At 46.4% G+C, this 22,316-nt stretch overlaps 1 protein-coding gene across 4 annotated transcripts in view; it reads left to right on the forward strand.

Annotated features, from left to right (window-relative positions):
• The window catches only part of FLVCR2 (FLVCR choline and putative heme transporter 2), a 36,183-nt gene extending 15,262 nt beyond the window's left edge, over nt 1–20,921 (forward strand). Inside the window, exons 4-12 of one of the 4 annotated variants that reach the window (XM_061463642.1) lie at nt 3,650–3,717; nt 4,457–4,560; nt 11,635–11,745; nt 13,491–13,596; nt 14,060–14,171; nt 14,595–14,650; nt 16,677–16,774; nt 19,649–19,670; nt 20,782–20,921. In XM_061463642.1, the coding sequence (XP_061319626.1) occupies nt 3,650–3,717; nt 4,457–4,560; nt 11,635–11,745; nt 13,491–13,596; nt 14,060–14,171; nt 14,595–14,650; nt 16,677–16,774; nt 19,649–19,670; nt 20,782–20,790 (686 nt within the window). In that variant the 3' untranslated portion in view covers nt 20,791–20,921. Of the gene's footprint in view, nt 1–3,649; nt 3,718–4,456; nt 4,561–11,634; nt 11,746–13,490; nt 13,597–14,059; nt 14,172–14,594; nt 14,651–16,676; nt 16,775–19,603; nt 19,672–20,781 lie in introns of those variants that run through there. The other 3 variants (XM_061463644.1, XM_061463646.1, XM_061463645.1) reach the window with 3 other exon arrangements.
• The last annotated feature ends 1,395 nt before the right edge of the window (nt 20,922–22,316 follow it).

Below are 22,316 nucleotides of genomic sequence, written 5' to 3' on the forward strand. Positions count from 1 at the left end.
AGGTCATTGTGGTCTATGCCTGGCTGCATAATAGGATATACTGTAGCCAACTAGTCTGCAGGGAGTTCTGTCTTCACTTACTACCAGCTTGCTGTGGAAGCTCCTCAGGGGGAAAGTTAATTAGTGCTGGAAGTTCTGCTGCTCTGCCAGCATTTGTGCCTAAAGAACCTGGTGGATGAGTAGCCAGGTTGGAGTGAATGAGACTGTGGCCTCATACCTGCTGAGGGTGCTAATGGTCTTCAGAGTTGTTGAATTCTCTGCTCCCTTTTCAGTGCCCCTCTTGAATCGCCCTTAAGCTCTACTGGTTTGCATTGCAGTTGCTGGTTTGGCTTTTTGTTTATTTTGTTTTGTAGTACATGATTTCCTCTCGGAAAGCAGAGGTAAGAAAAACAGGCAGACTATCTGAAAATTGGATTGTGTTGTCTGCTCAGTTCACACCCTTTAGATAAAAGAAAGGGGGAAAGCACTTGTTCTAGTAGATGTAAATGAGTTCTAGAGGAGAGAGGAAGACTTCTGGTGTGAAGAGTATGTTTAGAATCTGACCTCCCTGATATAATTCCCTTCTGGCTGTCAAAAAGATATGGAAAGGCAGTTCAGTGGCTTCTAATTCAGTCTCTGCTGGTCTGTGCCTTTATTCTGTTCCTCTGTATCAGCCTCACGTCGATCTCTAGCTTGACTTGAGATGGTGACTGTTACGCAGAGAGGGAACTGTGCAGTGAAACTTTTTTTAATTAGTGTGACTTGAAAGTGGAGACAGTTTTTCCTACTCAAGTCAAAAGTTATGCTGGCCAAGATGTAAGACATCTGCAGCCACAGGAGTGCAAGAGTCATCCTTCTTAGGTAACACAAAGATAGCTACAGCCTTTTGTATTCGCATAGTGTGTGTTGGGGGAAGAGGGGGAAACCTGCTTCTTGTTCGTCTTCCCTGGCTGTAGAAAGAATGGGAGCCCTTACACGATACCAGTTCAGAACAGGTCTGCAGATCTCTAAGGTCTGGATGTTACCAGCAGCTGCCAACCCCTTTCCCGGGATAGGACTTGCAGCACTAAAAGGATTGGTGGCACTGTGGCTATGTTAGTCCTAGTAAGCTGTTTTTTAGGAAAGCCCTCAGACAGGCTTTTCCCAAAGGCTGCAGACGTTGCTTCCATAAAGCTGAGACATAAACCGGAATGGGTATTAACAAACTGTGAGTTTATTGGGTTGGGCTCTGCATTGGAAAACATGTTGCTGCTGGGAGGCGGTAGGCAGGAAAAGGGTGGGAAAGACTGGTCAAATGGCACTACCCCACTGGGGAAACAACTGTTGCTTGTTTTATGGGCATTCAAACAGATGTAATTTATGGAGAAACTTAACTGAGCAACTGTGACATGTGGAATACCTACACCTTTTGCCAGCCCCCAGAATGCAAATTCAGTACATTGTCTTGATTCTTAAAATATTTTGCCTGACTCTGATGCCAAGTGTTGGTGCCAACTCTGCATTACTTTTCTACCCAGCCTGTGAGCAGGGTCCCTTATTTCTCTTGGGTATTACATGCCTCACAGAGCTGCTGTGAAGATGGGGTACTGACAGCATCAGCTACCAGAGCAGCATCTGGCTGTCCCCACAAGCCTACTGTTCTCTTGGCTGGATGAGAAGTAGAGGTAACGCAAATGACTGGTAAATGAACTGTTTATGTCCAGCTTTGAAGTGAAGGAGTAGTGGGTAGTAGTAGGGATGGTGCTGATTTGCCACACTTCTGTGTCCTGGCATTGCAGTTTGTGGTGTCTCCCAGTGAGCAGTGTGCTTCAGAGGTAGAGGAAGGATGAAGTCGAATTAAGCTCTTGTGGGCTGTTTTGCCATAGCCTAGTATTGCAAAGAGTCAGCTTTTGAGGCTGAAGGGGCCTCCTTGCTGCAAGATCTCCCTTTCTCTGACTGCTGGCCCTGCTGAAGTTTCCAGCCCTCCTGAGTAACTCTGGGAAAGGATTGGGTGGATTCCTCTCACCTAAAGAGCCTGTCACTCCGTTTACTAGCCTCTCCTGTAATCTCCTGATACGTGCTTTTAGAGCAGGGAGTGTTGTCACAGGAAATTGGCTTATTTGGGATCCCGTGCATAAGATTCATCATCTGTTCTCTGTGCCATAAAGCTGTGGAGTGAGTTCTGCTTAAACTTGTCAGTGAGGGCGTGTGAAGGAAGTGTGATGTCCCTTCTAGCTGCCAATCTTGTGGCTCCTCACAGTACTTCATGAGCTGTGTAGGGCAATGGGTATCCAGTGTCCCAGTGGAAGATGGGCTAGGCACAGATTACCAAGTACTTTAGGGTCAGGGAAGCTGGAGGTCTTCAGGGACCTGGGAAGCTCAGGATATTGTTCCCTTTTTCAAAGCTCTGCCTGCTAGACTGCACTTCTGTATTATATATTGTGGTCCTTTTCATTTTAGCTGAGGCTGAAAAAGGAAAAGTAGGAAGTGGGAACTTGACATGTATGTGCTCTGTCAGGATTTTGGGCATCTGTGCCAGAGTTTTTAAACCCATGCCTCCTTATGGAGCCTATAGATGTGCGACCTGCAGTAGTGAAATCTGTGTTCCCATCCCTCCCCCATCGGGATCACTGAAGCCTTGAAGAGAAACTAACTGCAAATGTAAATGACTTTCTGAGAAGAAAGTTGTGTTGACTGTTACAGACCTCATCCACCTGGGGAAGGTTTCTCAGTATCACCCAAGGTGAGAGTGTGGCCATTGCAGTACTGCTGGTCTGGCGCCCCTGTGCATGCTCTTGTACTGTAAGCAAAACCCTTGGGTTCTGTGCTCTTTGGGAAGACATTTAACTTAACCAGAGTTGCATGTAAGCGGGAGCAGAGTGTCTAAGTGTGGCTTGACCAGTATCAACCCAACGGTTTCCATTCTCACCTTGGGTGATACTGAGAAATCTTCACCAGGTGGCTGATGCCTGTAACAGTTAATATGACTTCCCTTTCAGAAAGACAATTACTTTCACAGCTGGGTTTTTTTTTCAGGCTTCAGTGATACCTTTTAAAATGCAAGACTTTTCTCATGCAGACACTCCCACCAGGTGCCTGGGGGAAATGCTGTCTGTGCTTCCCCATTGGCTCTGCTCTTATTTGCCTTCTGGTGTTCCTCAGCTTGGAGAGGGTTTTTACTGGCTCTCAGCAGGGAGAGTGCTATCAGGCTCTTACCTGGGAGGAAACTGCACAGGTCAATGGCACTGGTGTTAATCAAATCCCAGGTCCTTACTAAAGGTGTAATGCTGAGGCAGGTGCTTTTCTAGTATTTTACCTTGACTGGGGGGAGGAGAAAACTCCAATGCTAAAGATGGATCTGGGTGTGAGGGAGGGTTGAGACCCTATGAAGGACTTGCAAGACCCTCTCAGTACCAGAAATATGCGCAGCTCTTCCTCTAGCTGCCAAGGTAAGAACCATCCTGAAACTGCAGGGTGCTTCCTCGTGCATGCTGAGACATGGTTGTCTTTGGTCTATTCGTTTTTCTTTCAGTAACCTGTGTCTGGCCAGTCTGGCTGGCACTCCTGAGAGTCAGCAGCCTTATTATAGATCACTGCTCCCAGACATGTCTCTCCCTGAATTTCTACCCTTTTGCTACCCAGCAGGAGAGTGGCAGGTTCTGAATGTGCTGCATTTTTATCCCCCTCTCAGGTCTGAATACAGGTTGCTTCTACGCCCTGTCCACTCTGCTGAACCGCATGGTGATCCTTCACTACCCAGTAAGTGTATCCAACCCTCATGACCCTCTGATGCTTGCACTGGCTGTTGAATGATAGTCTGTGAGAAATGCAATGCCACAGCGCTTCTGACTGGCTCTGGCACAAGTTGGCTGGCTGGTAAGAGAGCATTAGTTCCTTTAGTTCTTGACACCACCCTGTGCAAAAGCTGGCGAGCCCTATGAAAGACAGCTCCTTTACACTCTAAATGACAGCCTTCCAGCAATTGCCTCCACCCTGTTCCTACAGTGATTTCTACTGGGACATCCATACGGAGGGCTGCTTGCACTTGTGCTCTGGTGGCAGAAGGGTGGGGTGCCTCAGTAGCTAAATAAAGTTTACTGCTGGGGCTGCATGGCAGAGAGCTCCTTTCTGTACTGTCATAGTGGTTCCCAGTATTTCCTGGCTGATTTGGCAACAAGTCCTAACACTACACAGCAAGCTTCATAGGGTTTATGCTGACTCCTCTAAGAGTATCTGTTCACACTGGCCAGTGCTCACCTGTTTTTCTGGGCTGGCTCAGAGAAAGTGACAAACCGCTTTTCTTCATGGGCCATTGCATTGGCTCACAGTGGGCCCCAAAGTGTTGTTGCAAAGGCTAGTTCTGATTAGTGTGTTACCAGAAGAAGTCATGGATGGCCACCAACTTTGGTGTCTCTTCCTGAGTTCTCTGTATTTTGCTCCTTGTTGGCTATGACTTTGCTCCTGCCTTTGTGTGAGTGTGTTGTATGTCTTGCCACAGAGGGAGGAGGTGAATGCTGGCAGGATTGGACTCACCATTATACTGTCGGGTATGGCTGGGGCTCTGATCTCTGGCATCTGGTTGGACAGAACCAAAACCTACAAGTAAGTTCTTTGTTTGCCTAATGACTGTACTGTTCCCCCATACTGTGCAAGGAGCAACCCTGTGCAGCTGCAAATCAGCAGTCCAGGGAGGGTTTGTAGGAAAAAAATGTTGGTTTCAAAATCCAGTTAGTTTAAAGTGAAGTTTAAAGCTGTGTGTTAGTCTGCAGTAGTGGTCCCTAAGGAGGCATAGGGAGAGGATGAGATGGCCCAGTAGCCTCTTTGTCAAGGATGAGAGAGTTCTTGGCACAAGCAGAATCAAGACTGTACCAGACCATTTCTCAGCCCTTACAATCCAGCTTCTGTGAATCTTTGTCCGGCTTAGTGAAAGGCACATTGAATCCAGTGCCCAGAGGCATTGTGTGAGGGCGCGTTGCTGAATTTAGGGCAGGCATAAGGAATATTGGGGTAGCAGGTGGATGATTCTGGGTTTGCTGCTTGGTGCTTTGGGAAGGCAGATCTGGCCAGCATACCCTGCCATTTGTGAAGGGACAATTAATAATCTTTGGGTGCCTTGGAGCTCCCAGTCCTGAGGAACTGAGATCTCACTGACAGACCTCTGTAGGGTCTCCCAGGGGATGGACAGTGCCTCTCCTGTCTTGTGTTGGGGTCCATGTAAATAGTTTTACAGTTTCTCTGCTCTCTTTGTGCTATAATCTTTTATCTGGGCTTTACTGGTGGTGTACTGGCAATGATCTGAAGGCAATTTTGGAGTTCTTTTCCTTGCAGCAGCTTTTCTCCTGGGGGAGTCCCACTGCCGTTATCCTACCTGGTATCTTGGGCTAGGAAAACAAGACCATGTTTGCTTGCTTGGAAGGGACCACATAGGTAGGCACAGCTGACTCAGAGTGCAGAAAAATAGGGTTATGGAAATTACTCTGCAGACTCCAGGGACTATCTGGGGATAGATTTAGCCTTAGGTGAGGAAAAACACAGCTAAGAATTTTTTCTCCATTTCAGCCCACAAAGTGGATTTATGTGGAACTAGCAAAATTTTTGAGTGCTACAGAGTCTTTATTTAGCCCCATTTAAAAGTCTATTTAAAAATTAAACTGTCAAGATGCCAGATGTTTTAGGTAGATACCCTCCCCCTTCCCTCTGCTGCTCAGATAGTGTCAGGAACTAAACGGTAAGCACATGAAAATCAGGAAGGAAAGATACCAAGTCCTTTTTTTAGTCAGCGTGGAGAGAGGGGGAAGCAAATGAATGGGATCCAGCTGTGATTGAGGGAAGCAGGGGGAGGTTAGTGAGAGAAAGAATTACAGTGCTCTACATGCGTATTTGATCTTTACTGTCCTGTCAGCAGTTCCTTGAAAGGGTAAGGCTATGCTAAGTCAGGCTTTCCCCATCTGTCATGCTCAGGTACCAAATGGCCTTTCATTCTTGCTTTTATTTGCCAGGCAAGTCCCTGTGCTATTCTTATTTTTGGAATTAGGAGGCATAGATTTGGCCCATACAGAAACGTGAGTTATGCTGTGGTGAGCAAGCAGTCCTGGAAATGGGGCTGCCTCTGGTGGGATGACTTCTTGGAAACAACCACCTCTTCAAAAGAATGTGTTTTGACATCCAGTTAAATGAGGCTTCATGTACATCCTTCAGGTTCATGTCCTAGAGGAGAGAGGGAGTTGTGACACTTAAGAGACTGCTGGTTTGTTGATATTTGTAGGGGAGTCTGGCTCAGAATCAGGGCTTTGGGGACTAGATTAAGCACCACATCTCTTTGGCCATGCTTTGCTTTCAGGGGCAGTGCTCACATGGCCTTGGGTCCAGCTGGTTCCAGACAGCACACTCTGCTGTCATCACTGCATCTGTGTAAGTCAGGATGTCAGAAATATTTATCTCTCTGTATTGACTAGGCAAAGGACCCCAAGTGGTTTTTTAAATTTAGGTCTGTACAGGCCCAAAGTGTGTCAAAATTTGGGGTGGGAGGAAAGTCTTGGATATTAGAGAACAGGTGCACTTGGGTCTCTTCCACTGAAAGGTGCTTTCTCAGCCTAGCCTGGCTTGCAATTTGGATCATCTTGTTGGAGCCCTTTTCCAGGTTAGTCCTTGTGTAGCACATATGCCTTCCTCCCAAAAGAGGACTTACAAGGCTATCCTGTTTTTGTGACCTTCATACAAGAAGAAAGCACAAAAACTGAATACTGAAGGATGAGGGGGTGGTGAAAACCCAAACAGCCCTCTCTAATTTGTCCCTTCTCCAGCATTTAACTTCAGTGTCTTCAGCAGTGAGATCTTCCTGGAAGTACAGGGACAAGGCCTTTGTTTAGAGCCTTGTGCAAGCTGTAATGTGCTCATGGCAAAGCCTGTGGAGGCTGTCTGTCATCTCAGTCTGTACAGCAGAGCACTCTGGAGCTGCACACAACATCCCAGTAAGCAGTTAAAGCTGTGGCTGTGGCCTGCCTCCCACCCCTTGTTCATTTGTTGCTTCAGATGTTGCTTGACTTTAGTGTTTTTGCATCTTCAGTCCCCTGTGAGTCTGGTCCTGTCCCTTTGTCTTTTCTGATCCAAGTGACCTTGTGAGATGCTGCTGGGCTGGGCCATGCCCATTCCTTACTCTAGTCTTGTCCCAAAAGCAGGATTATTACCTGGTGTGCAAAACACCAATATACACACAGAGTTTAGACTTCCTCTGAAGCTGGCTGAACGGCAGGAGTTGGGCTCTCCATTTCAGTCCCAGCTGGTGCTGGCTCTGGCTGGCTTTTTTCCCTAAGGTCTCTCTTCTCTCACTGTGTGAGCACTCTGTCTATACAAAGGGAAGAGAATGTGGTTGGAAGGGCAGATAAATGTCAGGACAGCTTTAAGGTTCACCAAAGTGACAAGGATATCGGCTCCTTTTTGGATGACCCTCCGCCTCTCCTGCAGAGACTTGGCAGCTGGTGCTTTTGTAGCACTGCTTCCACGTCTTCCACATCAGTGCACTGGGCTTTTTTTGCAAATCCCAGGGCACAGAGGTAGGTTAACCTCAATTTAAGATGATCTAGCAGTAACATCCAGTCTGCACTCACTGCACTACTCAGGCTGTAGGGAGACTGGTGGTACCTGTTCCAGACAATTACCATAGAATCATAGAATAGTTAGGGTTGGAAAGGACCTTAAGATCAAGTTCCAACCCCCCTGCCATGAGCAGGGACACCTCACACTAAACCATATCACCCAAGGCCTCGTACAACCTGGTCTTGAACATTGCCAGGGATGGAGCATTCACAACGTCCCTGGGCAACCCATTCCAGTGCCTCACTACCCTTACAGGAAAGAATTTCCTCCTTATATCCAATCTAAACTTCCCCTGTTTAAGTTTTAACCTGTTACCCCTTGTCCTATTACTACAGTCTCTAATGAAGAGTCTCTCCCCAGCATCCCTATAGGCCCCCTTCAGATACTGGAAGGCTGCTATGAGGTCTCCACGCAGCCTTCTCTTCTCCAGGCTGAGCAGCCCCAACTTTCTCAGCCTGTCTTCATACGGGAGGTGCTCCAGTCCCCTGATCATCCTCATGGCCCTTCTCTGGACTTGTTCCAACAGTTCCATGTCCTTTTTATGTTGAGGACACCAGAACTGCACACAGTACTCCAAGTGAGGTCTCACAAGAGCAGAGTAGAGGGGCAGGATCACCTCCTTTGACCTGCTGGTCACGCTCCTTTTGATGCAGCCCAGGATATGGTTGGCTTTCTGGGCTGTGAGTGCACACTGAAGCCGGCTCATGTTCATTTTCTCATCAACCAACACCCCCAAGTCTTTCTCTGCAGGGCTGCTCTGAATCTCTTCTCTGCCCAACCTGTAGCTGTGCCTGGGATTGCTCTGACCCAGGTGTAGGACCTTGCACTTGACACAGTTATACTTCATAAGGTTGGCATCAGCCCACCTCACAAGCGTGTCAGGGTCCCTCTGGATGGCATTCCTTCCCTCCAGCGTATCAACTGAACCACACAGCTTGGTGTCATCGGCAAACTTGCTGAGGGCACACTCAATCCCACTGTCCATGTCAGCGACGAAAATGTTATAATTATCAGTCCCTGTAGGGCCATCATGGGAACAGGTTGCCAAAGCCAGAATGCCATGAATCTGCTTCTCCTCATTGGTGTTTTTATCTCTGCCATAAGATATATGGCTATGATAAGAGGCTGATCAAGGAGAACAGGGCATTATTCCATGCCCCTAGGGTCCACAGAGCATTCTTGTCCTGTAGTGAACATGGTGATAAAGGTCACTTGCTGGTGTCTTTTCCCAGGATTTTCTTTGTTTCCCTACACACCAGTGTTTACCTGTGCCTCAATTAAACCCTTTTCAAAACATCTGAGCCTTGCTTGGAGTACTGGACACTAAATCTTTTTTGTCATCAGTGTTAAGCACAGGGGAGCTGGGTCTTGCTAAAGTCTGGTTTAGCAGAAGTCTGCTTGTGTGCTTGAGACTGTTTCCTGCAGCAGGAGTTGAATTCAGGGCTGTCTGCTCAAGTCCCAGTTAGGGACTGTGGTCAGCAGGCAGCCACTCAGTGCATGGTTTCAGGATGCTTCCTAGTGCATGATTTTCACACAACTCAAGCACATGGCCTTGCTCTTTCGTAAGGGTCTGTTGATTCATCTTGTCATGCTGGACCCTAATGATTCATGGAGGTGAGTGAGGAAAGGTTGTAGTCTCTTAGAGCTAGCTAACGTGTGGTAGATAAAGTACCATGCCAAGGTCAAACAGTTATCTCCATTTTGTTTCCCACTTAGTTCTACAGTCCCAATGGAGAACACCTTCAGCAGCTGCCTGCTTCTGTGAGCCTGCCTGCTCTAGTTCTCATCTGGGGGGCTGCATGTTCTGGGAACTTCTTTCTTGCAGCTTGACTAATGACATAGCATCAATGTGAAACAAAGTCCTGACCACATCTGGTCACTAACTCATTTATCACGTTTGCCTGGAGATGAGGGGCAAAGTGCAACTGTTAGCAGCTGTCAGGACAGACTGAATCAGATACAAACGAGTTGGAATATTTGAACTATAAGCCTAGGAAACCTGTGTGAGATTTTGTGGGGCTATCCTAAGAGCTCTGCACTGAGACCAAAACTGGCTGTGGGGATAAAAAAAAAACCAAACGTTTTTCAGGTGTCCCTGCTGGCAGAGGCTAAGCTTCTTAGGGCCACAGCCACCTCTTGAAGGCTTGTGCTGTATTACAGCACTGACTGCCATGTATTTGGAGACTCCTGTTTATGGGAGGAGCACCCAGTTCAAACTTGGTCCATGCAATCCAGGGAACTGCAGTTCCAGCCTTGAGCCCCTTTCCTAGTCATTACTGTTACTCTGTGGCTGCTTGTCAAGGGATGGGAGGAGTAACACTTCATGGGAGATACCTGAGGAACCTGTATTGGTCAGAAAAAGGCTTAAAAGGCTTTTACCTGCTTCTGTTTCACTTTCTGGGGCTGCTTTCTAACTCCTCTGTTAGTCTTTCAGCTGTTCTTCTGCAGCCTCTAGACTGTTTGCCAGCCATGTAGAAGCTCTCTATAATGGGTTATAGCAGAAGTAAGTGGCCCCCGTATGCTGCCTTCACTGGTGACTTTTTCCTCCATGAAAGCCCTGGAAAGAACATATTCTAGAAATGATACAGCATTGGTGGTTAAGGAATTTGCCTACCCCTTTGATACAAAACACAATTACTTGTCACAGCAAAATGCGTTTAGCTTTTCAATACATTAAATGTGTCTGGTGAACCTTTGTAAGTATGAGTTGATAGTTGGAAGTCTGAAATTTGCTTCTCAAGCCTGTATTTGGATAAGAATTGACACATGAGCATGAGCTCCGCTGACTTCAGTCATTGCAGCAGTGAGGGAGGACAGAATTTTAGCTGGAACATTCTGGTTTTATCTGTAGCAACACAGTGTACTGAAATATTTTCTTACACAATATGATCTGGGCTGTTTGTTTGGGTTTGTATTTTGACAGTAGTCATTTGCATTAAAAAAGAAAAAAAAAGTGAAAATAGATTGAGGTTTAGTTTCTTTAGTAGAATTCTAGGGCCTGATACCAAACACATTCTTTAATGGATTAAGACGAAAATTTGGTGGAGGGTACACAAGTAGCTTGTGGTTGTGCATTTAACTTCTTCCTAAAAGACAATGGCCAAAAGTTTTGTCAACTCTGGTAACTGTTCTGCTTTCAAGATCCTGGTGGAATTTAATTCAGGTAAAGGATTTACTTTTCCTTTCTTTCCAAACCTATATACTGTGAAGGGCTGCTTGCTACCTCCTGTACTAGAAAGAGCTTTGTTTTGAGGATATAGGAAGAGTTTTCTTGGTGTCTAATCAGGAATGACAATTGCTAATGTTTCAGTTCTGGTAAAGCTGGCCTGGGCTGCTGCATGTGTCTTGCAATACCAAGCCTACTGACATTCCTCAGCATGGGCAGGCTGCAGATCTGGCAGTTCCCAGGATCTGGCTTTTCCCAGGACCTGCCTGGCATGCTTCCTGGGCACAGGGTCTTTTTGTCCCCTCTGCCCAGAGATGAGAGCTCGTGTCTCAGTTGCCACTGGCTGTGGAACTAGCACTATCCCTGCTAAACACTTTCCTGGCTTGAGGGTGAGACTGTGAGGGCAGCTCGGCTTGCCCGTCACCTCTCCAAGTGCTGTAGGCAGTTTAAACACAGAAAGGAGCAGCAATGAAAGGTGTTTTGAACAGCGATGAAAAATACAGGCCTATAACAGTGGAGCAGTGTTGTCACCGCTTCCCTTTGCTTTTCTGCTTGGGCGTACTCAATCACCCTCAACTCCTACTTATAAATAAACATGTCCAACTGGTTATAGTACAGAGGGTGCCTAAAAAAGGTTAATGATCTCTTTATTTGCCTCTTCTTCTCCCTCTCAAGAGTGGGATGTACATTATATGTACAGTATATGACTAAGGACCTGTTAGACCATGGTAGGATCTGAGTTTTGTGGCTGCTTCATAGGTGGCTCCTTACAGATATGATGTAACCCAACTCCACAGAGAACAAAGCCCCCTATAATGTTTATTTATTAACCACATTATGCAAACTGTACAATGATCTGTGAACAAAAAGGAGGACTGGATTAAATAAAGCCCTGACTCTGCTTTTCTTTGCAGACAGACAACACTTGTCGTCTATATCATGTCTCTTGTGGGAATGATAGCCTACACCTTCACTCTGAGCTTAGGCCACCTCTGGGTGGTCTTTGTGACTGCAGGCATGCTGGGGTAAGTTCACGAGTGATCTGCTTTCCTCTACATGTGAGCTGCTAGAGAAGCAAAGATCATGGTGGGATTTGAGATAGTCATAGTCTGTGTGCGGCTCCTGTGTGGTTTAAGGACAAAATTATCTGCTCTTCCCATCTCTCTCTTGTATGTGTTTCATTAGTCAGGGACATCAGCATGCCTTAAATGTTCCAGTTAATCAAGTGAAAGCATTTGGGAAGTGAGAGGTACCTCCTAAATGACCCATTGTCGTAGTTTAAGCCCAGCCAGGAACCCAGAACCATGCAGCCGCTCACTCAGCCCTCCCCCTGCTCCCAGAGGGATGGGGAGGAGAACTGAAAGAATGTAACTCCCACGGGTTGAGATAAGAGCAGTCCAGTAACTAAGGTATAACACAAATCACTGCTGCTACCACCAATAATAATAATGATAAGGGAAATAACAAGGGAAGAGAATACAACCGTTCACCACCCGCCAACTGATACCCAGCCTGACCCAAGCAATGCCCTAGCCCTTCCAGGTAACTGCCCCCAGTTTATATACTGGGCATGACATGTTGTGGTATGGAATACCTCTTTGGTTAGTTTGGGTCAGGTGTCCTGTCTCTGCTTCCTCCCGGCTTCCCCTCCTCCCTGGCAGAGCATGAGACTCAGAAAGTCCTTGGTCAGACTAAAAATTATTGAGCAACAACTAAAAACATTGGTGTTATCAGCGCTGTTCCCAGGCTGAAAGTCAAAACCACAGCACTGCACCAGCTACTAAGAAGGAGAAAAATGTCTGCTACTGCTGAACCCAGGACAGTAACCACCCCTTATTCTGTGCCATTCACATCATGCTCAGATCCCACATTTTTCAATATACCATCACTCTTGTCTTGTGTGTGTATATATATATATATATATATATATATATACACATATATATATATATATATATATACACATATATATATATATACACACATCCACACACACACAAAGAGAGAGAGAGATCATTCCTTAGTGCATGGACCAATCCCTATAAAGCTGCTGAGTTCATCCAGTCCATGATGTCGGGTTCTATCTCTTAACAGTCTTTCAGAGCAGGAGAAACAGTGTGCAGTGTTGGATTGTTGCCTGCTGATGACACCGCAGAACTCATCAGTGCTGAGCTTGTCTGGTTTCATCAAAGTTCATTCTTTGTTGGAATGATGGTCAGAGGGAAGTCAGGGCCAGTCGCTGGTGACCTGAAGACATCAAGTTGGTGGGCTATAAAAGTGCTACATAGCAGGCAACAGCATATACAATTGAGTTCATTGGCTTCGTGCCCCATGTTTGCAGTGGGGAGAGGAAGGCGGGGGGAGTGAGTGAGCAGCTGCGTGGTTCTGGGTTGCTGGCTGGGCTTAAACCACGATACCCATGGGTAGGAATGAAAAGCATGTGGGCCTGGGTGGATGTTGACTGTGCTGGGGATGCTGCCCCGTAGAGTTACTTGTGGGAGATGCTGCTTTTAATTCCTTGTTGTAACAACTGGCAGCTCCCTGCTGGCCTGCCTCTGTGCCTTGAGAATGTGGGCAAAGGTATTTCTTGGTAGGAGGAAGACCTGTGCCATGGTGAGGGAGTGAGACAGCTGCCTGGGCTGTGACAATGCTAGGGAAAACACCTTGTGCAGTCAGTGAAGCCCCCCAAAAGGGATATGGGCTACACTGTGTCTCTTCAGGCTTCCTTCTCGCAGTTGCCAAGTCTTCCTGTCCACGTGTTTCTTTACAGGTTTTTTATGACGGGATACCTTCCCCTGGGCTTTGAGTTTGCTGCAGAGTTGACATACCCAGAATCAGAAGGAACATCATCAGGGCTCCTTAATGTCTCGGCACAGGTAGGTGTGCTGTTTTCTTTTTTGCTTGCCTCTTCACAGGCAGAGAGGTTAAGTTGTAGTTCCCAGCCTTGACTCCTATTTCTTGTCCATGATTATTGTAATGCACTGCAGATCTAAGCACCCTGGCTTTTTGAATTATGTTCCTCATGGCATTTCTCTATTGGCACCCATTCTGTTTCAGCTTAGGAAAATATGTCAGAATGCTAGTCATCCTTGCCTTTTCCAGCACTGCCCCTAACAGTCTCTTGTCTAGTGAGAGATGGCATTCTAGCCTTAAGGGTCATTTGTCTTTCCATCAGCTGTAAGGAGCTGCCTCTGGATATGTGTTTATAGCCAAACTTTATCCCCACTAGGCCTGCAGCTTGGCTGGCCTGTCTGCTCTGATATGTCAGTAAAGCTGGGAAGCTGTTTGGGCTGCTTTACAATAACAGTACAGCTTGACACTGCCTCTGTTTATTTATAGATTTTTGGTATTGCCTTCACCATTGGCCAAGGGCAAATCATGGATCACATTGGGACAAAGGCAGGAAACCTATTTCTTTGTGCCTTCCTGTTACTGGGAACCATTATGACAGGTAATTAAAGTTTTCAGTGTTCCTCTTCTGTGACTCTTCCCCTTGGGCTTGGCATATGAATTGAAGGGCTTTTGGGTGTAGTGGTGCCTGCAGAAAAGGGCAGGACCCACAGAGCAGTCCTGTAGCTGCTGTGCTCCTTTAAGCATCTGGTCTGTGCTACAAAGGAGATCCAAGGCTTCTTGCCCTGACTGCTGGCTGGAGTCTCAAAGATGCATCTTCTACATGGTGCAGTAAGGAGTCTCTATCCTGCCTGTTTCAGAAAAGCTCTTTGCCTCATTCAGGAGAATGGCTTCCCTTGCTCACCGTAATATGTTCCTGTCTACTCTTTGGCCTGTGGTGTCCTTTTGAGTCCTGGAGAAATTGATACGGGCTTTGCATGGTGACTTAACTGCCTTCACGTCTCACTTCCTCCATCTTTTCCAGCATTCATTAAGGCTGATCTCCAAAGACAGCAGGCCAATTTGGATAACGAACAGACAGTGAGTAAATCCTCCTTCAATCCCTGCTGCACCCCTGCTAGTTGCTCAGGACAACACCCAACCTCTCTCCTTTCTAGGAATGAGGCTGGCCCTTTCCAAATTATGACTGCAATTGTGATTCTTTTATCCCATCACTTTTTGCCTAGCCCTTGGGGAAGCTTCTTGTTGGCATTTTAAGACAGGTGGTGTAATCCCAGCTCTGCCAGCTGCTGGGGCCTCTGTTTACTACAGAATCTGGAGGCTCTGGTCCTCAGACAGTGTGCAGGGCTTCACACATCTTTGTATCAGCTAGGATCGGATATAGGGCAGTGCTTGTTTGCTTTTCTCCCCTGACAAAGCACTGAGCCTACCAGTGCTTTGCCCTTGTTTAGAGCTAGGTAACTGTCATTCCAGGCCCCTGGGAAGGCAGGTTATTCCCCTTATTCCCTGTCCTCAGCTGCCAACTCTCTTAGAAGCTCTCCCTGCATGAAAAGGGAGGGGACTGGTGGTTGAGGTTCTCTTTCTTATTGCTCTGGGCTCCTCTTCTAGGACATTAGGAGACACATCCACTCAACATTCATGAAGCCATCAGCAACCATGTCTAGCAAAGTGCATAAACTCAGTTCTGTGGTGGCCTGAGTCAGCTCTTTTCTGAAAACAGTGCTGCCTTCCTCCAGCTAATCTAACCAGTCTGATCTGGAGAGAGACCAGAACGTCTTGCTCTGCTCCAACTGGCTGCTCAAGGAGGTGGATTTTCAATTACAAAATATATGCTTTTTATTTTTATTTTGGTTTCTATTTTTTCATTTATTTTTACTGAACTATCTGAGCACAAAGACAGTAAAATAAGTGAAGGGAATTAATGTCACCTTGAGTAATTCTTGCAAATATAATTCTAGACTAAGTGGGGTTGGGGTAATACTGTACAATTTATCTGGTTTGGATAAAGCAGCTCCCCCCCCGCCCCACTGTCATAATTTAAGAAGAATTCCTGCTTTTTTTTTTTCCTGCTCTGAGGCTTGCAAGTTTGACTGATTTTAGCAGTGGTGAGTATCACAGTCTATGGGACAACTAGAAGACAACAGCTATGCCAGAATTCTGGTGTGAATGGGACTAACTGGAACACACTTAGCTAAGCTGAGCCTGGGTAAAGACCAGTCTCTTTTAATATATGCAAAACTGTTGTATCCTGCAATTAATACTGCTGAAGTCAAAGACGAAAGATGAGTTGTAAGACCAAACCATCCTCTGCAAGCTCTGAGGCAGCAGGGTTGTAATGAGAGGTGCTGGTGGCACCGTGAGTTAATTCGTACCATGTATGTGAAAGGCTCAGGAAATAGCAAGGTTCTCTGGCATGATGCTTAGTAGTAGTAAGGCCTTTTCCCTTTGTCAATCACTTCTCTCGCCAGATGAACTGTACACTAAGCCATTTTTAGTCTAAATCTTTTCTTACGAATACAATTGTAAAAGCTTGCTGCTGGAGAGTAGAGGGCATTGAGACCAGAGAAAATGTGGTACAGGTATCATTTCTATAATACTAAAAGCCCCCAGAACTGACAGCAGTAAGAACTGGAGGGGTGCGTGAGAGGTAACAGGTCTCAGTCAGGCAAAAACTTCACTGGCAGCTCCTTCCCCCTGAGGACTCGTGCTTTGAGGGAGTCATGACACACACCCCACCACACCCCCAAATGTGTCCTCCACAAGGCTGAACTCGCCTGGGTACTTCTCAAGCTTAACAACCCCATGTGATCAACCAACTGAAGGCAGGCTGAACCTGGTTTTCTGCACTAACATGGATGCCTCAGTCAGGGGAGCAGCCAGTGGGGCTTGGGGATTTTGTGCTGCCTTTGTGGAGTCAGGTACTGGAACTTTTCTACATGAGATAGCTGTCTTACACATGCTTTTACTTACACATAATTTTACTAGTTTCTTCCTTTGCCTGTTCCTCTTTTTTTATCTCTCCTCTCCCCTCCCCCTTCCCCCCTTCATTTCCCTCCCTACTTGCTTCCAGCTTTTCTGGTATGGTGACTTGTGGGTGTTGTTACAGAGACTCCAAGGCAGCAATCAGATCATGGATTATGGGACTGTAGCCTGTAACCCTAACTCCATCAATTCCCATTCCTGCTCACTAGCTCATACACAAAGGTAGGAGAATCACACTAACCTGCTTCTCTGAACACTTACAGCTGGTACAGGCACCAAGCCAATGGCACTTCTGGGGTGACAGCAATGGCCATAGAGTACTGAGAATCTTTCTGGCCTTCTCAGGTACCCATCTGAGAGGAAAGACAAGACAGCTTTCACCAGCAGAGTGGAGATCCCACCAGACTCATGTCAGGTTGGGGCATAGAGATTCAGCTAAGTGTAGCAAGGCAAAGCCTGGTGCTGGAACTGATGGAGATCTGAATTGTCAGTAGGTTACTGGGGAGAGGAGGTACAGGCATTTGGAGAATCTTTTTTGACATTACTTTTACAGTCCAGATTCTTGGCTGGAAGTGATACCAGGAGCCCTGTAGAAGAGTTGGCTTGATCACAGCCAGGGTGCATGGCCAACTTCAAGAAAGAAGTTTAAAAACATCTAGCAATAACAGTCATTGGGTTGGTGCCTTTTGGTTTAAGAATGAAAATTGTAAAACTCTATGCTTGCTGATGTGTGAATCTCAGTAGCACTTGGCATTTTCTCAGCTGTTGCTCAGGGTATAATGCTTTATTACTCACTGTCTTCTGCTTTGCACTGACTGGCTGATCTGCCAAATTAACCATGCTACCCTTTGCTTTTCAAGGTGTTCACTGAGTATGTGTATCACTGGCACAATCAACAGGACTAACAGGCAAAAGCAGAGTGAGTCTGTTGGGAAGAACAGCCTTAATCCTGCTAAGATTACAGTGTGTGCTACAGGAAGTGGGTAGCTGCCACACTTTAATGCAAGCGTAAGGAAGAGTCCCATGGACAGGGAAATATTTGAGTCCAGGATGAATGCTTCTGAAGCCGTGCCTGTGCTGCAGTCTGAGGCAGTTTTAGCAGGGTAGATCTTTGGTATTGATTTGTCTGAGACTCTGTCCAGGAATCAGCCTCTTAGCAGCCACCTGTCAGAGGTTTTGGCTGCTCTGTCCATGCTGTATGATGTTTCCCTTTCTGCAGGACCTGCCTTGTGTTCACAAGCAGTTTGTCTTCTATCAGTGCCCTTATCTGCTTACAGTTATAATTAAACAGATATTGCAATTAGTAGAACTTGTAGTGGAAACTAAATTAGCCAAATGATATTGTGGGCATCTTGTCCTCTAGTAATAAAGCTGGAGTGTGGTTCCAGCAATCCTCCCACTTCAGTCTGCCTCAGTTCAGAGAGTGCCAGCAGGGTTAGCTTTCTGTGTCTCAGCACACTTGGAACAAATGCCTGTTTTACATTATAATGAGTCTCTTTGTGGGCTGCCTTTATTGTAAGTGCATCTGAAGCCATTCCAACATTGTGCCTCAAGGTTTCATAGTAGGGGCAGTTGATTCAGCTGCATATGGCTTTCACTCACCTGCTCCTGGTTTCCAGCATCCATGCAAACCTTCCTGTGCTTTGCATTAGGAAATAAGTATCTTTGCCGAGTTTCCATGGATTGTTTTGACTCGGGAGTGAATTGTTCAAGAAAAGCCTTAGGCAACATTTGTTTGAAATACTTTTAAGCTTGTGTGGGCTTTTAAGAAGGCAGCTATCCTACAGAGTGCAGGATTCCAAAATGGCAGGACTGCTTTTAAGTTCAAACCAGGCATTGCTAGGCCTCTTTGAAACTTTCAAATTTGATTTATGTGTGTTCAAAGCACTTGAGACTACTTTGTGCTGGACTTACACTGTTTATCTTAGTGGTAGATAAATGGAGTTTTTGGTGTGCACACGCGTGTGCATGTATGAAGATCCTATTCTTGATAGCAGAGAGTATGCATATGCAGTAAATGGTTTCAGACTTTGTCCTGGTTTCTTAATTGTAATGAAATTAAAATCTTTTGTCTGGAGTGTTAATGCTACCAGCAGAGCTGAGTACTGATGAGTGGATGATTTTGGATGACCAGTGACCTGCTCTAGGTGTACAGCCACAGCAAGGGATTTGTTTAAAACAGGACTGAATTTCTGTTGTGTCTTCAAACCATGTCCTGGATAAGTCACGACTCAATCAGGCACAAGTACCTTATTTGCTGGTTGTGTGTTTTGCCTGGATGCAAAGACGCATCTGCTGAATCTCAGTGTAGTACCAAAAAACATGTTGCTTTTTTCTCCCAAGGCCAGTGTGATTTAGACCAGCTTAGGGCTTTAGGTCGAGCATCCACCCTCAGTAGCTTACTGGAGTTCCTTGCAAGTTGTAGCATGCTTACTCTAGTGAAAAACTGCCAAGAGTTTTGCGTAGTAGGCACAATGTGTACTGCATCCTCTGCTCCCCATACTTAACTTCTCCCTTTCTGTGCTTACTGTGTAGCAAGCAGCCTTCTCCTCCTGTCACAAAGCCATGATCAGGCTGTTCGCATACACTTTTCCAGCGCTGTGACTCCCAGCTGTGAGGGCAGCCTGCCTTTCCGGAGGTGGTGGAGCCCTGAGGCAGGCTGTTCTCCTAAAACCTCTCTTCCTGTAGCTCCTCAGCAGGTGAGTAGTGTTCAGACTCCAGAGGTGTTTGGAGACCCTGTTCAGAGTTCTTCCATAATGCATTCTGTTGCACTTTCCCAAGCCTAAATGCAGCTTTCCCCTTACTCCTACCTCTGGCACTACTTCATGCACCTCACTACCCCTCCTGCCGGTATGAGTTCCCTCTGTGTGCTTCCTGGCTTTTGCTTCCAGCACCTCTTTGAAGCTTTCATGATCTCACTCCTCTGCTTTGGGATACTGCTGCTGACGTCTATAAAACCTTTTTACCTGCAGTTGTGTAAAAGGCTACTCAAAATTAAACTGTTTACTATCTCTTGCTTCCATGCTCCCTGGACTTCTCTTGAACTGCACTGGGGATGTGAACCTCTTTCCTATACACCCCTGATTCCTGCCTCAGATGTCAGTCTTGCCCCACAGTGAGTTAACTTAGAATCCAGGTCATGGGATATGCCATATTTGCCCTTGCAAGTCTGCATGCTGTCTTCTGAATCAGTGACAAGTGGGGTGTCTCACTGTAAGCAGAAATCCTCTGGAGGAAGAAGTCTCGGGTTTAATCCTGACACACCCCAGAATGGCTCAGTAGAAGAGCTCATCAAGCTACAGCCAGGAAGGCTGAACTGGAGTTGTAAAAGTTCGGCTGTTTCATGCAGCCCAGGATAGGGTGGTAGTTGGGCAGCAGTTTCAGTTGTCCTTGCTCCTCCTCTGGGAAATTACAGCTCACTCTATCTTAAGGGAAGAAATTTTAGGAGGGTTCAAGTAATCAGGCTAATTCTTCTCTAGTATTTATGCAGGAAAAACCCCAAACTTGTGTATGTTTGGCTCTTACTTCTTATGGCTCTTTAAGATACAAGTAGTGAACTTTGAAGGCCTTATCTGCACCACTCTGGAATTATTTCAGCCATAAATCCAAGCTGGGGACAGGGAAGATGTGGGGCAGAGGGTGGCAGCCCTGAATGAGGGGTGGGGACAAGAAGACCTGAAAATGAGCAGAGCCAGCAATCTGGGAGGTAGAGACCTTCAGGCAAGCCAGAGTAAGGACAGAGTGGAGCTAGTTGCTGTGCTGAGCCTCCTGAGGGAGCATGGCATACAGGTTCTCTGTGGTGCTTGCATAGACACTGTGTTGCCCCATGACATGAAGGAGTTCCCAGTTCCTTTCCTTGCCCAGTGAACTGGCCCTGAAGCTTCGAGGCTGATCTTGTGCCACAGTGAAATACGTTCAGTGAGCTGGCTGTAGGGCTGACCCCTGGGCCTGTACTGCTTCTGTGAATTAACTGTGGTCTGAGGACTACACCAAGTAGCTTAAGGGAAGTGGGACCCTTGCTCTGCCCTGCTGCCCCAGTGCCCCATGTCTGGGCAATAGAAGGGTCTGGAGAAGGGAACCAGGTGCATTCTCAGGATGGTGATTTTTGGTTGGGGATTTCTGCACGTGAGCAGGGAGTTGTGAATTAGCCAGCTTCTGGCCAGCTGGTCTCTCTGAAGCCTGGGCCTGGCCAGCCAGGATCCTAACCATGTTGTTTCTGTTTGACTTGCAGAAAGTGATGCCAGAAGCCTGCACTGATGCCATAGTCCTTGAGGAATCAAAGCTGTGAATGGAGGGGTGGCTCCATTCAGGGGAATGCAGTCCCCCTCATTCCCATCTTTGCTACCAAACCCATCCTCCTGTTACATGCAGACCATGGAAGGAGCTGTTGGGGAGTGGGGGGGGAAGCCTCAGGATAGGAGCCCAGTGAAGAGTGTGAAAGAGCAAAACAAGAAGGTAGTTGCTCTCTTCAGTTACATGTCTGCATGCTGCTCTTCTAGAGACTTCCCTGCTTGGGAAGAAAAGTTGGGAAAACCCACTGTTTTCCCCCCTACTCCAACGTGTATGCTTGAAAAAGCAGAGCTGAGAATAGGTCCAGGCTATCCCTGAGAACATGAGGGTGGCACCCTGGATGTGTCTGTCTTTCCTCTCACAGGCAAGCTGTGATGAAGTGTGGAAGCGGGACCATGCTTGCTCTGTGAGCAGCCCTAGAAAAGCTTTCAACTGTCTCTCAGGATGAGGGATTGCTCTGCTTTGGTACCTGTGATGCTCTGTGTTGCACAGGTGATGGTAGAGGCCTCAGCACATCATCAGCAAGTGCTGGCTCTGGTTTTATTACGTGGCTGTCCCAGATGAAATACTCTCGTGGATAAACCTCTGCCTGGAATTCACTGAGGTTGCCCTGATGTTCCTATATGTTAGGAATAATTAAGAGACACCAATCCTCCTACCTCGAGGCAAGGACTAGTTCTGCAGCTTATGTTGAAGCTGTAGCCTAAGCCTAGTTCATCACTACACTAGCCACAGGAATGAGTCAAACCACAAGCTCCCTGGGCTGAGGACTTTGTCCTTAATGATAAAGTGCCTTTTGCATGTTTCAGTGCTACAAACTTTTGTAAAGTGTTATATTGAGATAACCAGCCAAGGGTGAGTATGATTGAAATCCAGATCTGCTCCAGTGTGGAAGCTTCCCACTTTGTAATAAGAGAACAGGAGAAGCCCTCTTACCAGCATTTGTGTCTCATAAAACACTGCCACTTTGTATGCTGCTGTTTCTCTTAACACAAATACAGATCCTCCTTCTTTTCTAGCATTCCTCCACTGGTGGAGACATCAAGTGTCCTTATACTCCTTAAATCAAAAGCCACAACCAGGTGGAACAGATCAAAATAGTCCTCTCTGACATACCATTTTTGACAAAACTTCTATTTTGTGTGTGGGTGTGAAACTGCAGTCTTTGACATGTGAAAAGATTCAGTTCCTATTTCATAGTTTGGGATTGAGGGTGAGGGTCTAAAATTGCTTTTTAATAGAAGTGTTTATATATAAACATTTGAAGTGTACAATGAAATCTGACACATATTAAATAGTTGAAACAGTCTACATCTGGCTCTTTTAATAGCATGAAATGTTCCACAGAATGGAAAAGGAATTTTTCTGCCCAATGCTACCGTTGTGCTTTACCTCCCTTCTGTGTTTTTCTTCTGCACATGCACTGTCCTCCCAGCTAGGAGATCCTGTTGCTTCCTTCCTGCCTTCTGTGCAC

This window comes from Pezoporus flaviventris, unplaced genomic scaffold (genome assembly GCF_033815535.1).
Source record: "Pezoporus flaviventris isolate CSIRO_AGI_PZ_B2104156 unplaced genomic scaffold, CSIRO_AGI_Pfla_v1 ptg000036l, whole genome shotgun sequence".
Taxonomy (NCBI): domain Eukaryota; kingdom Metazoa; phylum Chordata; class Aves; order Psittaciformes; family Psittacidae; genus Pezoporus; species Pezoporus flaviventris.